Source organism: Sorex araneus, chromosome X (assembly GCF_027595985.1).
Source record: "Sorex araneus isolate mSorAra2 chromosome X, mSorAra2.pri, whole genome shotgun sequence".
Classification (NCBI taxonomy): Eukaryota; Metazoa; Chordata; class Mammalia; order Eulipotyphla; family Soricidae; genus Sorex; species Sorex araneus.
In genome coordinates, this window is record NC_073313.1 from 154,297,702 (window position 1) to 154,313,954 (window position 16,253).

Sequence of the window (16,253 nt, forward strand, 5' to 3'; positions counted from 1 at the left end):
CATGACCCCCAGTAGTTTATCTGGTGATTCATGGGGTTTGGGATCTTCAGACTTACCTTCCTCATTAAGATGAGCCTTGGGTACTTGTATGAAAAGCAATAACCTGAGAGATGCTTGTGTGGTTGTGCTCACTACAGCATGAGGCACAGCAACAAGATGCACACACAGTGCTCGAACCCCAGCCCTCGATTCAATTCCATTTTTGCCTTCTTCTATTCCCCTTGAAGTCCATACCTAAATGCCTTTATTTTAGTTGGAATGAAATTTTTCTTTTTTTGTTTAGTTTTCTTTTGTTGCCAAACACAGTACAGGGCTTAACCCCAGCTCTGTACCCAGGGGCAGGCTTCTGTCGGGCTTGAGGACCACATGGGATGCCAGAATCAAACCCTGGTCGGCCATGTGTAAGGCCAGCACCCTGCACACTGCACCATCCCTCCAGCCCTGAAATGATATTTTCATTAACTCTTTCATTCCTTCACTGGGATTTATGAGTCTTCCTGTCAGTGTTTTCTTAGGCTCAGAGACCACTGAGAAAACTGTTCCTCTCAGGCCTTCCACAGAAGCATTGAATGTTCTGGTGTACCTGAGTGTTTACTTGATTTGGTCCCCATCCATTGAAATCATAATATTTCTTTGTTTTTCATTATTCCTGGTGCTTCGTGGGATCTAGCAGTGTAGGATCTGGGTGATCTAGACATGGATTTGTGCTCTGCTCACAATATATGACCAGTGCTGAGCGTCTAGAACTTCAGGCAGCCACAGGTGCCTGTGACATAATCTCAGTGTGACTGTCAGGGCCTGAGCTAGGTTGGAATGAACAGGGTGGGTTCTGGTGCTGACCAGGGCCTCACTGAGTCTTGTGTCAACTATGTGTCTGTTATAGGAATATACATAAATTATTACACATTGGAATGGAATCTGGAGTGCAGAGATAATTCCTTTGATCTACCACAGTAATTGTTGGCAAGTGGCTGCTTGAAGGAAAGGGCACAAATAAAGAATAAAAAGCAACTGAGCTCATGTCTGTCTCACATCCACTACAGAACTTGATTTTTGGTTCAATAATGGCCTGGAGATTGGGTCAAAGTCTTTAAGAACATTGAGAAAAGTATACTCAGAGCTCTCAATATTGATCTGAGAGGTATAATCAGTAGTTTGAGTCTGATTGGAAACCACATCGAAAAGCAGAATCAAACAACCAAAAAGCCAATCAGTTTTAAGGATTTTATATGGCAAGGCAAACTACACGAAAGTAAAAAGATAACAGATGAAAAGGGAGGAAATGTTTACCCACAAAATAACTGTGGCCCTAATATCTAAGCTACTGGGAGCACCCACAAAGCTCCACACTAGGAAATCCCTGACTGTAAGTCCCTCTTCATAAAATGGTGTGGGACATGCACAGAGACTTTGCTAGAGGAGACATCCCCGTGGGCTGTAGGCATAGAAGTGTTTAACAGCAATGACTGCCAGGGAAATGTCAATCAGAAGGACAGTGGTGGATCCTCTCAACACATCAATGCCGATATCAAAACTGGAAACGACCAGGGTGGGCTGAGATGTCCCCAAAGAGGAACGCGGTTTCAAGGTTGGTTTGGAATGTCAATGTTTGGTTTTATTTCTATGAAAAATAGTAAGGAGGTTTCCCCAAAGAATTGAAAAGAAAATTTCAACAATCAAGAATAGCTTTGTAATTTTTTGATCAGCTGGAGCAATAGCACAGCGTATAGGGCATTTGCCTTGCACGCGGCTGACTCAGGTTCGAATCCTCCACCCTTCTCGAAGAGCCCGGCAAGCTACAGAGTGTATCTTGTCTGCATGGCAGAGCCTGGCAAGCTCCACCTGGCGTATTTGATATGCCAAAAACAGAAACAATTCTCACAATGAAGACGTTACTGGTGCCCACTCAAGCAACTGAATGAACAATGGGATGACAGTGATACAGTGATGCAGTCATGATAAAATACAAATTTTTATAAAACTATTTTAATAAAACTATCAAAATCAATTTGATATGTCCAAGAGATTCCACACAGACAAATACACACAATCCAGAAAAATTAATTTGAGAAAACATATGTAAACATGTGCTTTTTGCAGTGTTTAGTGTAGTGGCAAGGGCATGGAAACTATCCTAATTCTTAATGACAGTTTAATTGAGAAAAACGTGGTGAAAATACACAATGAGACACTAGACAGCTATAAGAAAAGGGGAAACATTTTTAGTTTGCTAAGCCATGGATGAAAGTGAAAAATACCAGATTAAATGAAGTAAGTCCAGGGAGAAGGACAAATACAGACAATCTCACCTGTGGTACACAGAGAACAGAGCGTCGGGATGGATAGGATCCAATGATAACGGCCCCTGTATCCTAACCACACTCTGGGGTTCCCGAGAGGTGTTCAGTGGGGGCTCAGATCCCTGGGAAGTAGAGGTCAAGCACAGGGGCCACAGCAGAGTGTGGGGGTCTTTGGAGACTTGATGCTGGGAGAAGCTCAGGGACTTAGGGACCCACAAGCATCACTTCTCAGACTATTTCCTCAGTTAAAATAACAAAAACAAAAGGAGGGAACCTCATTTGTTTAAAGGTATTTTTTAAAGATTGAAAATCAAACAACATTGCATAAAAACATACCGTATCTCCAGTATACCCTGAGACAAAGAAAAAATAATTTTGAAATATAAGAGGAAGTAATGACTAAATCTTATATATTGGATAATGGAATTTTCTTTATATATATCAACAAAAGAGGAAGAAGTGAGCCCTTACAACCCTCTCCCCCTGGCCTGAGTGCCTGTACCAGAGCGCCCCCTGGTGGTCACATGCACCCCTGCAGCTCCCTGACACAGCAGGTTTGTGTCTGGGCTCACAGGGACTTGCCCTCACAGTGTGTCTGGCATAGTCCATTGACATCTAGAGGACATTGGACCTGCAGAGAGTTCCCCAGGCCCAACTTCTCTGACATTTCAAAGAATAATGTAGATTAATTGTCCTTGATTTGATGGTGCCCAATGGCTTGAGACTTGGGAAAGAGACATCTTTGTTGTCAGCAATACCTTGCCTCTTGCCTTGCCTCTGCCTCAAAGCATCAAGTCCAGTGCTCCAGCAGCTTCTTCCAGTCATAACAATACCCTGCTTCTCTCTGCACCTGCACCTTAGTGCACACAGGCATTCCCAGTCAGCCTCTATGGGAGTGCCTAATAAACTCTCCTAATAAACTCTGTCATATGAGGAATGATCTATGACCCATGTGAGTCGCTATGTCTCGGCCAAGTTGCACTCATAAATCTTTGAGCATCTACTGGCCAAGACATAAGGACCATCTCTTTGTTCTCAGGGTCTCTGTTGTTACGAGACCACTACATGAAGGGAGACAGGGGTCCAAACATTTGATCAATGGCCAATGCTTTGTAAATTGGGAGCTGATTGACTCCAATAATATTTACTCCTGGGGGGACTGGAGTGATAGCACAGCGGGTAGGGCGTTTGCCTTGCACTCGGCTGATGCGGGTTCAATTCCCAGCATCCCATATGGACCCTGAGCACGGCCAGGGGTCATTCCTGAGTGCAGAGCCAGGAGTGACCCCTGAGCATCTCTGGGTGTGACCCAAAAAGCAAAAAAAAATTTGCTCCTGGGCATCTGCTTTCTGAACTCAGTTGCTCTTAGTTCCTAGTGCCCCAAAAGTAGAGTCCCAACGAAGGACAGAATGGACCTAGGGCAAACTGTGAGCTACCATGGCATCGAAATGGGCCAGGCCAAAGCACCACAATACTCAACTATAAGTTGAGAACATGGTCATAGACAAATGCTGTCATAATTAAAAATTAACAATGAGACTAGGACCCTGCTAAAGTTAGGAAGACTAACCTGGTCTGAGAACTCTAGTCTGGAGTATATAGTGAGAAAAAAGTTTGAAAGAACCAAACTTTAAGTTTAATATACCTCTTACTGTGCGCATACAGAATGACATTGCTAAAAATATTTGAAGTAGATATACTACAACTATTTAAGTGGATTACTAGCTGAAGAAGGAAGAAAGTGACACACCCTTATTTGTATCCCACCCTTGAGCAGACCTCCTAGTAATCTGGAGTAATCTCCTTAGATGAGATTTTGTTAATCTCCTGGAGGAGTGGTCTTACCCCTTTTTCCTGATTTGTTAATGTTCAACCCACCTTTGTGACACCACCCTATGTGATTGCTATATAAACTAAGACTGTAGGAAAAAGAGAGGAAGACACAGAAGCAGGAGAGAAGATACAGAAGCGGAGAGAAGGCACCGAAGCAGAGCACAGAGCGAAAGAGAATCATCAGAGCCAGAAGCAGGGGAAACAAGGAGCACAAAGCCAGAGAGAATCAGAGTCAGAGTCAGAGTCAGAAGTGAGAGCGAGTGGGGCTCCAGAAACTGAAGCAAAAGGGCTCTGAGAGAGTGATTAAAAGAAGAGAGATTGGAAGAGACCACAGGAGAGACTACAGAGAGAGAGTCAGAGATAGAGAGACAGATAGAAGAGAGCACAGCAGCAGCACACACAGAAGCAGAGCTCAAGGAAGAGCCATCCTGATCCATTCCATACACAGCGGCTCAAGAGCACTGAATGCGAGCAGGGAGAGAGAGAGAGATAGAGATAGGGAGCCGCCCCGAAAGCCTGAGAATACACATCATATCACCCTTCTGTGTGCACACGTTTGTATTTTTTACAGTTTATGTGAGGGAAATTGAAACAAGAAGACGATAAACTATGTTTTTGAACTCAGCTGAGAGTAACCACCTGTTGGCGGTACAAAACGTTTGTCACAGGCTGACAATAACCACAAACACAAAGTCACCTTCAATGTGGGGTGCACAAACAGTTGAGAGAGTCGGTGAGTCCTCAGGTGGATTTTGATCAATGTGTGTGGGTCATTGCAGGTTCAGAATTGGGACATAACTCACGTGTCTTCACAGCGCAGGGCCTAACTCTGCACACAGCAAGTTCCTAAGATGTGGTTCATCCTTCCACAAGCACAAGGCGAAATAAACTCGACTCTGGCCTCACTCCCCACTGCCTTCTCAGAGAGTCACAGGGCTCAGCACTTCCACTTCAGACTAAACTAAGCCTCGGTTATTTTCTGTGTCTCCTGGAAACCCAAAAGCATCAACTAGTGGAGATGATCATAGTCGTGTTCACGGTAGCACCAAGTACAGAAGCCAAGATGCACACACAACACACAACCTCAGCGTTCAGTTCTGTCTGTGTTTCCTCATTCAGCTGTGGAGTCTGTTCTTTCTCTGTTTAAGTTCTGTTTAAAGGACAGTGATCATTGTTTCCTTCCTTTTCTCACTGAGATTCTTGAGTCTCCCTGTCAGTGTTTTCTTCAGGTCAGAGAACACTAAGAGGATTGTTGCTCCCCGCACACTCACAGAGCATTGGCTGTTCATATATTCTTACATGGATTCTGTCCACATTCATTAAAACAATAGAATTATTTTTTCATTGTTCCTTGGTGCTCTGTTGGAGCTAAGGGTGTACGTGCCTCATGGTATGGGCATGGATCGGGTGAAATTCCTCACTCTATTCAGCTAGGGCTGTGACTCTAGTAACTCCTGGCAGCCATGAAGCGTGTGCTGTTTTCTAAGTGGGCCTGGGAAGGTCAGAGGTCGGTCTGCAGGAATAACTGTGGGTCTCGGTGCTGATGTGCCTCACTGAGAAACATCCCCTGGAGAACAGGCTTTAAAGAATATCACGAAGCTATAGAAATTAAGCCCATGAATTTCAGGAATGTAAACTCTTAGTACAATAGTATCGAATTGAGCGGCCAGAATAAATCCTTAGATATTTTATGATGAATATTTGGAAAAATATTCACATCCTATGGAGTGAAGCAAGAACAATCTCTTCAAAAAATGGTGCTGGGAAAATTGCACCACATACAAAAAATAGAATTGAATCCATATCTCACATCAGATACAGAATTTATTGAAAAGTGGACTTACGGTTCAACATTGACAACACAATCCTAAAAATACACAGAGGAAAACCTCGACTTGTGTCTCCATGACACTAATCTTAGAGGGCTCATCTAGAGTGTCACTACATTGGCAAACAGATGGCAAACAAAAATCAATAAATTGGACTAAATTAGTAAAAGGATTTTACTGGCAATGTAAATTACATTAAAATTAAGATACGCTACTGAATGAGAGAAAACGTGTACCCACCAAACATCAGATTCAACCTAATATATAAGATATTCATAGCACTCACAAAGCTCAACATCAGAACCAATCACCCATCATAAAATGGTGGGGATATAAACAGATTCTTTCCTAAAGCAACATTCCAATGGGCTGTAGTCATATGAAAAGTTGTTTATTGACACTTACTATGTGAGATATGTTAATATAAAGTACAATGAACACCATATCTTGCCAGTGAGAATAGCTTATATCAAAAGTACTGTAAATAGCCAGTATTGGAAGGTTGCCAAAGGGAACAACGTTTCTATGTTTGTGGGAAAATATCTTTGGAAAACACTATAAGATTTCTCTAAAGAGTGAAAATAGAATTTCCAAGTTACAAGTGATTCTATATCTGGTAACTACACCCAAGCATGAAAACAGTCATTAGAGAAAATACATGTAAATATATTTCGGTTGTAGAGTTTTAAATGGCTGTCAGTTCATGGAAACAATTCTTATGCTTAATGATTTTGATGGATAAGAAGTTGTGGTGTATATACACAACGGGGTACTGTGCATTTATAAGAAACTACAAATTGGTGCATATGCTGCCTGAGCCCATGTGCTGTTTGTGCCCACGTGGCCGAGTACATGTGGTGCCCGAGCACATGTGTTGCCCGCATCTCCCCCCTTGAGATGTGTACTTTCATGCTTTTGTGTCCAGTGCTAGGATATGTGTGTAGAGCTCTCTCCACCCTTGGAGAAGCACGCATTTTCTCTTGAGCGCGTTTTTCTTACTATACTCTCTCCCACTTATCCCTTCCTCCTTCTCTCAGAAATCTCTAAATAAATAAAATCTGTTTACTTCGGAAAAAAAAAAGAAACGACAAGATACCAGTGTTTTCTGGATCATGAATGGAACTAGAGAATATCAGATTAAGTGAAGTTTTTTAGAGGGAGAAGGACAAATTCAGACAATCTCATTCTCAACAGGGCATCAGGATGGACAATATCCAATGATAACGGCCCCTGCATCCTAACCACAATCTGGGGTTCCCGAGAGGAGTCGGGTGGGGGCTCAAATCACTGGGAAGAAGAGGCCGAGCACAGGGGCCACAGCAGAGTGTGGGGGTCTGTGTGGATTTGGTGCTGGGAGAAGCGCAGGCAGTTTTTGACCCTCCAGCATCAACACTCAGACTATTGTCAATCTAATTCCTCAAAAACAATAAACTAGGTGATCATTTAAAATCCTCCTTCTGTGAAACAAATGATCATTATAGGAAGGAAAATTAACCGCACATTATCTAATGGGAACTAAGTCTCTAATGGACCATGAGGTATGAAGAGGAATAAACAAATTTGTACTAGAATAAAACACAGTAACTAAAATTTATATCACTGTCACTGTCATCCTTTTGCTCATCAATTTGCTTGAGCAGGCACCAGTAACGTCTCCCTTGTGAGACTTGTTGTTACTCTTTTTGGCATAAAGGATATACTACAGGTAGCTGGCCAGGCTCTCTGAGAGGGGTGGAGGAATCGAACCTCTGTCAGCCGCATGCAAGGCAAGCGCCCTACCCTCTGTGCTATCTCTCCAGTCCAAAATTTATATACTTGGTTTATAAAATTTGTCTTTTATATTTCAATAAATGAGAAAAGAAAGTGACTCCCTGAAAGTCCCTCACCCCACTGCTCCTGGAGCACAGCCCTGGAGTCCTGGGAGCAGAGCGCCCTCTGGTGGTCACATGCACCCCTGCAGCTCCCCTGTCTGCCTCAGCAGGTTTGTGTTTGGGCTCACAGGGACTTGCCCTCACTGTGGCTCTTGCACAATAATACACGGCTGTGTCCTCAGTCAGTGAGTTGCTCAGTTTTAGGTAAACTTGGTTCTTGGAGGTGTCCCTGGAGATGCTGACTCGGGACTTAAGACTTGGGTTATAGTTTGTTCCCCCATCAGTATACATAACACCAATCCAATCCAGCCCCTTTCCAGGGGTCTGGTGGACCCAGTGCACATGGTCACTGGTTAATGAGAATCCAGAGACCGAACAGGTGAGGGACATCATCTGCGAGGGCGTAACCAGGCCTGGTCCAGATTCCTGCAGCTGTACCTGGGATAGGATACCTGGGGACAGAGACCCACAGTGAGTCACGGGATCAGAGGCCCCATACCCACCTTGGAGCCTCTGTCCAGGGGATACTCACATCCAGGAGCTGCCAGCAGAAAGAGGAGGAACCAGCGCTGATGCACGTTCCTGCCCATGAGGTCCATGATCTCAGACACCGTGTCAGGGGGAGAGGGAGCCCGAGTTGGGTTCAGTGTGAACGTGATTTTAACCCTGGGTCCCGAGTGCAGATTTGCATCGAGAGGACGTCTGTAGAGAAATGAGGGGACCCGGGGGAAGCTGGTGTGTGGGGTCCCTGGGAGGAGGTGCTGACTGTCACTCAGAGCACTCAGGTTTGTCCCTGGGGCCCTGTCAGAGCTGGGCCTCTTCCTCCAGCACAGAAAACGTGCTGAGGAGTCTCAGGAAACAAAAATTCCTCAGAGGGAAATGGCAGCTGGGGAGGAGAGTCCCTGTGTCTCAGATCCCTGATGACCAAACTCAGCCCCCTCAGAGCCTCTACCCTGTACACCAGTCCCTGCCCCTCCATATCCCTGTGTGTTTGCTCCTGTTCTCCCACTCCATATGGAAAACCTGGGGCCTAATAGGTAGTGTCATCATCATAGTGTATTCTTAATTGTCCTGGTTCAATCTATGGTTAGTCAATTTTCACTATATTTAATCTCTCGTCCTGCATGAACATTTCTTCATCTGCAGCTACTTCATTCCTTACTATCCAAGGTGGTTTTTAGTGTGGATTTGTTTATTCTCTTTTATATTGGGAAAAGGAAGATTCTTCTGCCTAGGCAACCTTCCTGGTTTGTTTGGCCTGGCCAGCAGCACCTAAACCTGCTCTGCCCTGTTTACAACTCAGTGTCCAAAAGATGATCATGATCCTCAGGACCATGTTCTTGGGGGTCATCACTGAAGAGTCCCAGCCCTTTATGATGCTTAGAAAGACCCAGTATAGGGTCCTCAGCACACAATCTATTGGGGCAGAGATTTGGTCTTTGTGCAAAGACTCACACATTCTACAAATGTACAGTATGCAATCACTGAGCAGTGACATGTGAGGCCCTATCCTGCCCCCAAATGCATGGAACTTAGATACAGCCTCTGTCACATAATCCTACCTTTACTCCATGAAGTACCAGGGGGTTTAGTTAAATCTAAGGGAATAGAAAATGTGCTTTATAGTGTGATGTTTTGAAAAGTCAGCATTAATCACAAAAGTAATCAAAACACCCAGTAAGTTCAAAAATTCTACGGAAAATCAACACAGAAACAGACAAACAGCTACTAAGACTACATGATTGTTGAGAGAGATGAATATTACACCTCATGTACAAGGTGGCTCTAACAGGATTAATAAACATTCTTTTATATAAAGCACATGCATGAATCGCCGAGTCTCTGTCCCAGAGCACCTGCAAGCCCAGGACGGAGAATCCTCACAAATCTGAACCCACCTGCACTGTCTCTCTAAGTTCCAGCACTGGCAGCATTTTCCAGGGGAGCTGAACCCCCAGACCTCAGATATAATCTGGAGAGGACGGGGAGATGCACAACGATGGGGCCGTTTCCTAAAGGTACTTCACCAGACAACAGGGAACGTTCTTAAGTCTATGAAAACTTGTTTCCAACCACCAACTTTAACTGTAGATTTTATAAAATATTTTAAAATTTATTTTCAGCACATTAAATAAGATGAATTTTTTTCAATCCCTCTAGACCGATTTGTGGGTGTTTCAACTCTGACAGCTATATACTAAAATTGCATGTTTATCATCAGGAATTTATTAGAAAGAAGTTAAGAAATCAATTTAAAATGAATGAAAGCGCTAGATCATCATTTTGTGTTTTCTCATTGTTAGACACTCAAGGCATGAAAGTAATAGTTTTGAATTTTGTTCATTATAGCAATTTTGGCAGGTTCAATGAAATGGTTTCCACATGAGTGCCCCAAGATAACTTTCCAGGACAACTTATTTATACCTGAGTACTGCAGGTGGGGCCAGGACACAGGAAGTAAATACAGAGTACTTCCAGGTGTGTTTACCAAGCCCAAGAAAAGCATACATTGCCCATATTTGGATAATATCATTTTGCATTATGATTAGATATACATTACTTACAAAAATTAATCTTATTACTTCTTAATTGAACCACAGTAAGATACACAGTTACCAAGTTGGTCATATTTAGGTTTCAAACATACAATGTTCAAACACCCATCCCTTCAACAGGTACATTTACCACCACCAAAGTGCCCAGTTTTGCTCTTGCCCTCCCCACCTCAGCTGCCTCTAGAGCAGGCACCATTCTTTTTTTCTCTCTCTTTCTCTCTCTCCTCTCTCTCTTTCTATTTTTCTCTTTCTTTCTTTCTTTCTTTCTTTCTTTCTTTCTTTCTTTCTTTCTTTCTTTCTTTCTTTCTTTCTTTCTTTCTTTCTTTCTTTCTTTCTTTCTTTCTTTCTTTCTTTCTTTCTTTCTTTCTTTCTTTCTTTCTTCCTCTCTTTCGCTTTCTATCTCTGCCTACTCCCCTTTTGGAATTATGATTTGCAATAAAGATACTAAAAGTTTACCAGGTATATCTTTTCACCTACTTTCAATACTCAGTTCATGTCCAAAGTCATCAATCCCAACGTTTATTATCATGCTAGTCCCTTCTCTATCCTAACTGCCCTTTGTCTCACACACATTTGTGGCTGGGTTCAAAATGTGCACCAGTCCTTTGGCCCCTGTTTTTCCTGAACTTGTATATAATTCATACTGTATTTTTTATACCACACAAACGAATGTAATCATTATATAGCTGTTTCTTCCTTTCTGACTCATTTCACACAGCCTGATACTGCCCATGTACATCATCCATTTATAAGCAAATCCATGACATCAGTTTTCTTAGTGGCTGTGTAGTATTCCAGTATGTAGATGTACCATAGCTTCCTTATCCAGTCATCTGTTCTCAGGCAACACGTGTTGTTTCCAGATTCTGGCTATTGTGAATAGTGTTACAATGAACATAGAAATATAGATGGAAATTGAATTGTGTGTTTTGGATCCCCAAGTTATATACCCAGAATGGTATTCCTGGGTCAAATGGGACCTCAATTTCTAGTGTTTTGAGAAATGTCCTTATTGCTTTCCAAAAAATCTTAACCAGTGGGCATTCCCACTAACAATGAAAGAGTCTCCCTTTCTCCCCACATCCATGCCAGCACGGGTTGCTCTTGTTCTTTTGGATGTGGGTCAGTCTCAGTGGTGTTATATTGTATCTCATTGTTGCTTGATTTGCATCTCCCTGATGATAAGTAATGTACAGCAGTTTTATTTTCTTATCTTTTGCTTTTTGAACCATATTCAGTAATGTTCAGGGGTGACTCCTGGTTCTATACTAGGAATTACTCTTGGTAGTGCTTGGGGATCATATGGGATTGAACTTGGGTCAGGGGTGTGCAAGGCAAATGCCTTACCTGCTACTATTATTCCAGCCTCTCTACAGCATTTTTTTCAATTTTCTCCACATTTTTCTTTGGATGTCTTTTCTTGTAAAGCTCTATGGTGAATTATATGTTGGTTATATTAACCACTTATCAGGTGGGTAATGCATAAATAATTTTTTCCCATTGTGTGGGCTGTCTTTGTATCTTGGTAGCTATTCTTTTGGTATGCAGAAGCTCCTTAGTTTAATGCAGTTCTATTTGTTGACCTTCGCTTTCACTTGTTTGGTCTGTGCTGTTTTATGTTTGAAGGTGCCTTTATTTTCAAGGTCATGCAGGGTTTTGCCTACATTTTTTCCATGTACTTTATGGATTCAGTCTGATGTTGAGGTCTTTAATTTGTGCATGGTGTTAAAGGTCTGAATTAGTTTTTTTTACATGTAGACGCCCAGTTTGCCCAGCACTACTTGAGGAGGTTTCCCTTGCTCCACTTCATTTTTCTTGCTTCTTTATCAATGAAAAACTGATCATATATGTCAGTGTCTGCATCACGATATTCATCTCTATGTCATTTTCTGGGGGGTCTGTCTTTTTCCTTATATCATGATCTTTTAATTCCTATCATTTTATACTACAGTTTGGAGTTGGAGAAGATGATGCTTCACATCTTTTCTCCAAGGATTGCATGGGGTGTATTGTTCCATATGAATTTCAGTAGTCTTTGACCTATTTCTTTGAAATATGTTATGGGTATCCTTATAGGGACTGCAGTGCATTGTATAATGCTTTGGGGAGTATTTCCACTTTGACAATGTTAATTCTCTCAATTCGTGAGCAGAGAATTTGTCTCTATTTCTTTGTATCCTCTTTTATTTCTTGAAGGAGTGTTTTATAGATTCTTTATATGGGTTCTTCACTCCTTTAGTTAAGCTGATTCAGAGATGCTTGATTTTCCTAGGAACAATAGTGAAGAGGATAGTTTTTAAAATATTCTCTTTCTTCTCTATCATTATTTGCATATTGAAAAGGCAGGGACTTTTGATATTGATTTCTCAATTTATCACTTTATTATACAAATCTTTTATTTCTAGAGCTTTTTGTAGAATCATTAGGATTTTATAAGTATGGTATCATGTCTTCTCCAAATGGTAAAAGCTTCACATTTTCTTTTTATGTCCTGATGCTCTTGATAGCTCTTTCTTGTCTAACTGGTATAGGAGGTTCTTCCAGTACTATATTTAATAGCAGTGGTGCAAATAGGCATCCTTGTCTTGAACCTGATCTTAGAGGGAAGGCTTTAAGTTTATGCCAAATGGGCATAATCCTTGCAGTATGCTTGCGAAGGTGGCATTGACTATATGAATGAACATTCCTTCAATTCCACTTTTTTGAGCTTTTTTATCATAATTGGGTGCTGGAATTTGTCTTATGCTTTTTCTGCATCTCCTGATATGACTATATTGTTTTCCTTTTATTGATATGTTGTATTATGTTGATTGACTTGTGAATGTTTAGTGATTCTTATATGCCAGGGATGAAATTTACTTGTTCATGGTGTATGATAATTTTGATCAGGTGTTGGATTCTATTTGCTAGAATTTTGTTGAGGATCTTCGAATCTGTGTTCATCAGAGATGTTGGACTGTAATTTAATTTTTTCATGGTGTCTCTATCTGCTTTTGGTGTCAGGGTGATATGTGCCTCATAGAAACTGAGAATGTTTCTGTTTTTTAATTTCCTGGAAAAGCTTGAAAAGGATTGGCAGTAGATCCCCATAAAGGTTAGAAAGTATTCACTAATGAAACCCTCTGGGGTTGGGCTTTTTAAAAAATATATTTGATTAAAATTTCAGTTTTCACAATAGTGATAGATTTGTTTAGGTATTCCAATCTTCTTGGTTCAGCCTTGGGATGATCTAGGAATTTATCCAAGATAAATCCAAGAATTTATCCACTTTCTCTAGAACAATTTGTTGTTGCATAAAGATTCTCAAGGTAGTCTTTGTTGATACTTTAAATTTCTGTTTTCTGTTTTGATATCCCCTCTTTCACTTCTGATCCAGTCTAGTGGGTTCTTGTGTAATCACTGAAAGGGGCAGGCGGCAGTAGTGCTCTATGTCTCCTGCACCCACGTTCAGTAGTCTCGTGCTGTTTCCCCCACCCCGGGAAGGTCGATGGCATTGGGCAGGCAAAGGAACAAGGACCAAGCTGGTTGCTGATTAGTTTCCATTTATTCAATCTTTTGTCTCTCATCTCTCACACTCTTCCTTCCTAGCTCCTCATTCCTCCACCCCTGCTCTCTGGATTCTCCTCTCTACTTCCCTAGTCTCTTCCCCCTACTTGTCTATCTCCATCTTGCCCTCTGTGCCACACCCAGTCGGGTAGCAAAATTAACATAAGAAAGCCCTTCCTGAGTGCCCACCAGGTTCCCAGGAAAACCACCTAGAGGTATTCCAAAGCCCTTCCTGACCACCTGTCTGTCTGTTTCTGTATGTGGAACACTTGAGTGCTGGAGCCAGAGTGAAAATCAGTAGTCAAAATTAGGCCTGGGGAAAGCAGGATCATCTCAAGAGATCAGAGTGATAAGCAGTTCAGCAACTTAAAGGATCTATGTGATTTTGGAACCTGTTAGACCAGGTTTAAACAAAGATTTCTTATCAGAATGTTGAGCCTAGAAAGAAAGCAAAATTCTCAATCTAGATTTCTTATTGGAAGAACATTAATGGCTATTAACAGTTGTAATTCTTCTGAAATTCAGAATCTGTACTATCTAGGAAGAGCTGCAGAAGTAGTGCCTGAAACTAAAGTGAAGTAAGAGTTCAGAGGATATAAGGCTTTATCTTTCAAGCCTCAGCCAATTTTAATGAGGAATTTAGCTGTTTTACAATCAACAGAGGTACAGAAGCCATCAAAATAAATAGTTTTCTTATGTTTCCATAAACATTGACAGTCCAAGTATTTTTTTCTATGCTAATATCGAAGTTTGGTTAAGAAAATAAAACTAAAGGGCTCTTTCTGTGTCTAAAAGCATGTTTGTATTGTGGAATTGTTAAAGTTAGTGTTGGGTATCATTGGTTTGTCCTTTCTCCCTTGCCACAGAGTTTGGGCGTATCTGGTAATAATCTCTAAACTATTCTAGACTACATTGGTATGTCCTGCTCCCATTGCCACTAGGAGCTTAGTTATATCCGTCACACCCATCAAAGTGCTCCTGAGTCACTTCCATTTCTTTGTTTATCTGTAACCACTTCTACCATTTTTCTCTGCTCTTTCTCTAATCAAACTCTGTTAATTTGTAAGGTCAGACCTTGCTAGGACAGTGTACTTGTATTGTAAGTTAATACTGCCTTTCTCCACTCCTTATGTCTTTTGAATAGTTTAAAACAATATCCTTTTTGTATGGACAAAGAAAGACAATTGTTAATATGCTTTGTTAACATGGGATTTAATTGGCTTCAAATATTATTCACTCCCAGGCATCTGCTTTCTCGACTTAAGCCTCAGCTGCCCTTACTTCCTAGCACCTCCAAAAGCAGGGTCCTGACAAGGGACAGGACAGACCCAGGGCAAGCGGTTAGTTATGTGCTACCCTGGCATCGAGATGGGCCTGGCCAAAGTCCCTAATGCTTAACTATATGTTAAGAGATTGGTCATGGACATGTCATGTCATGATCCAAAAGCAACGACGAGACTAGGACCCTGCTAGGGATAGGAAAGACTAATCTGGCCTGAGCACTGTAGTCTGAGATCGAGGTGACCCCAGGAGAGCAATTCTATAAGCTTAATGCATTTCTTGCTATGTCCATACAAAATGATTAATAATATGAATACTTATATGTTAGTTGGTCAAAGAGAGGGGAAACACACCCATGGGTTTCTGCTCTTGGGCGGGTGTCCTGCTGAAAGAGTATCTGTCCTAGAAGGAGCATCCCCTGAGGGATAGAACTTTACCCCCTATTGATTGTGACCACACCTATGTGTAAGCCCCAACCCCTCATTCTTGGGGATTTAACTAGACTGAAAGAGTGGGCTGGGGGTGAGTCCCAGGGTCAGTTCCATGGCCAGTCCTGGGGCCTGTCCCTGGCCAGTTCCAGTGCGAGTTCCAGTGTGAGATCTGGAGAAGCTAGATGGAGATCCAGATCCAGAGGAGAAAGAGAATGAAGTAGGATGGAGGAGGAAGAAGCAGGAGGAGAATCAGAGGAGAATGGAGATGAGAATGGAATAAACTGCAACTGAGACCAACCAGCCTGGCTCCGTTCCTTCCTTCGCCTGCCTCGTCATCGCTATCAACCTCCCAGGGGTGGGGGAAGCGGCTGGAGACTACCTAACGCGGGTGGCAGGAGAGTCAGCGCCGCTGCCCTGTGCCCAGTGCCCGGTGCAGTGCCGTGAGGCGCTCCTCGCCCCTTTCTTTTTCTTTTTGTGTTTTTACGCAGTTAGAATGCAACTTAAGCCAAAGAAGGTTTTCCTATGCTTCATTAAAAAAAAAGATGGTTTAAGGATTTTCTTATGCTAGTGTGTTGATGTGTATGTATTTGTTTGTATTTGTACTGTA

General features: G+C 42.0%; 1 gene segment (V, D, J or C); it reads right to left on the bottom strand.

Moving 5' to 3' along the window:
- Positions 1 to 1,413: 1,413 nt before the first annotated feature.
- Positions 1,414 to 8,432, bottom strand: LOC129399813 (immunoglobulin heavy variable 4-59-like). The segment is given in 3 exon segments: positions 1,414 to 1,554; positions 7,990 to 8,285; positions 8,366 to 8,432. Coding segments are annotated over 3 exon segments (504 nt in total).
- Between the last annotated feature and the right edge of the window lie 7,821 nt (positions 8,433 to 16,253).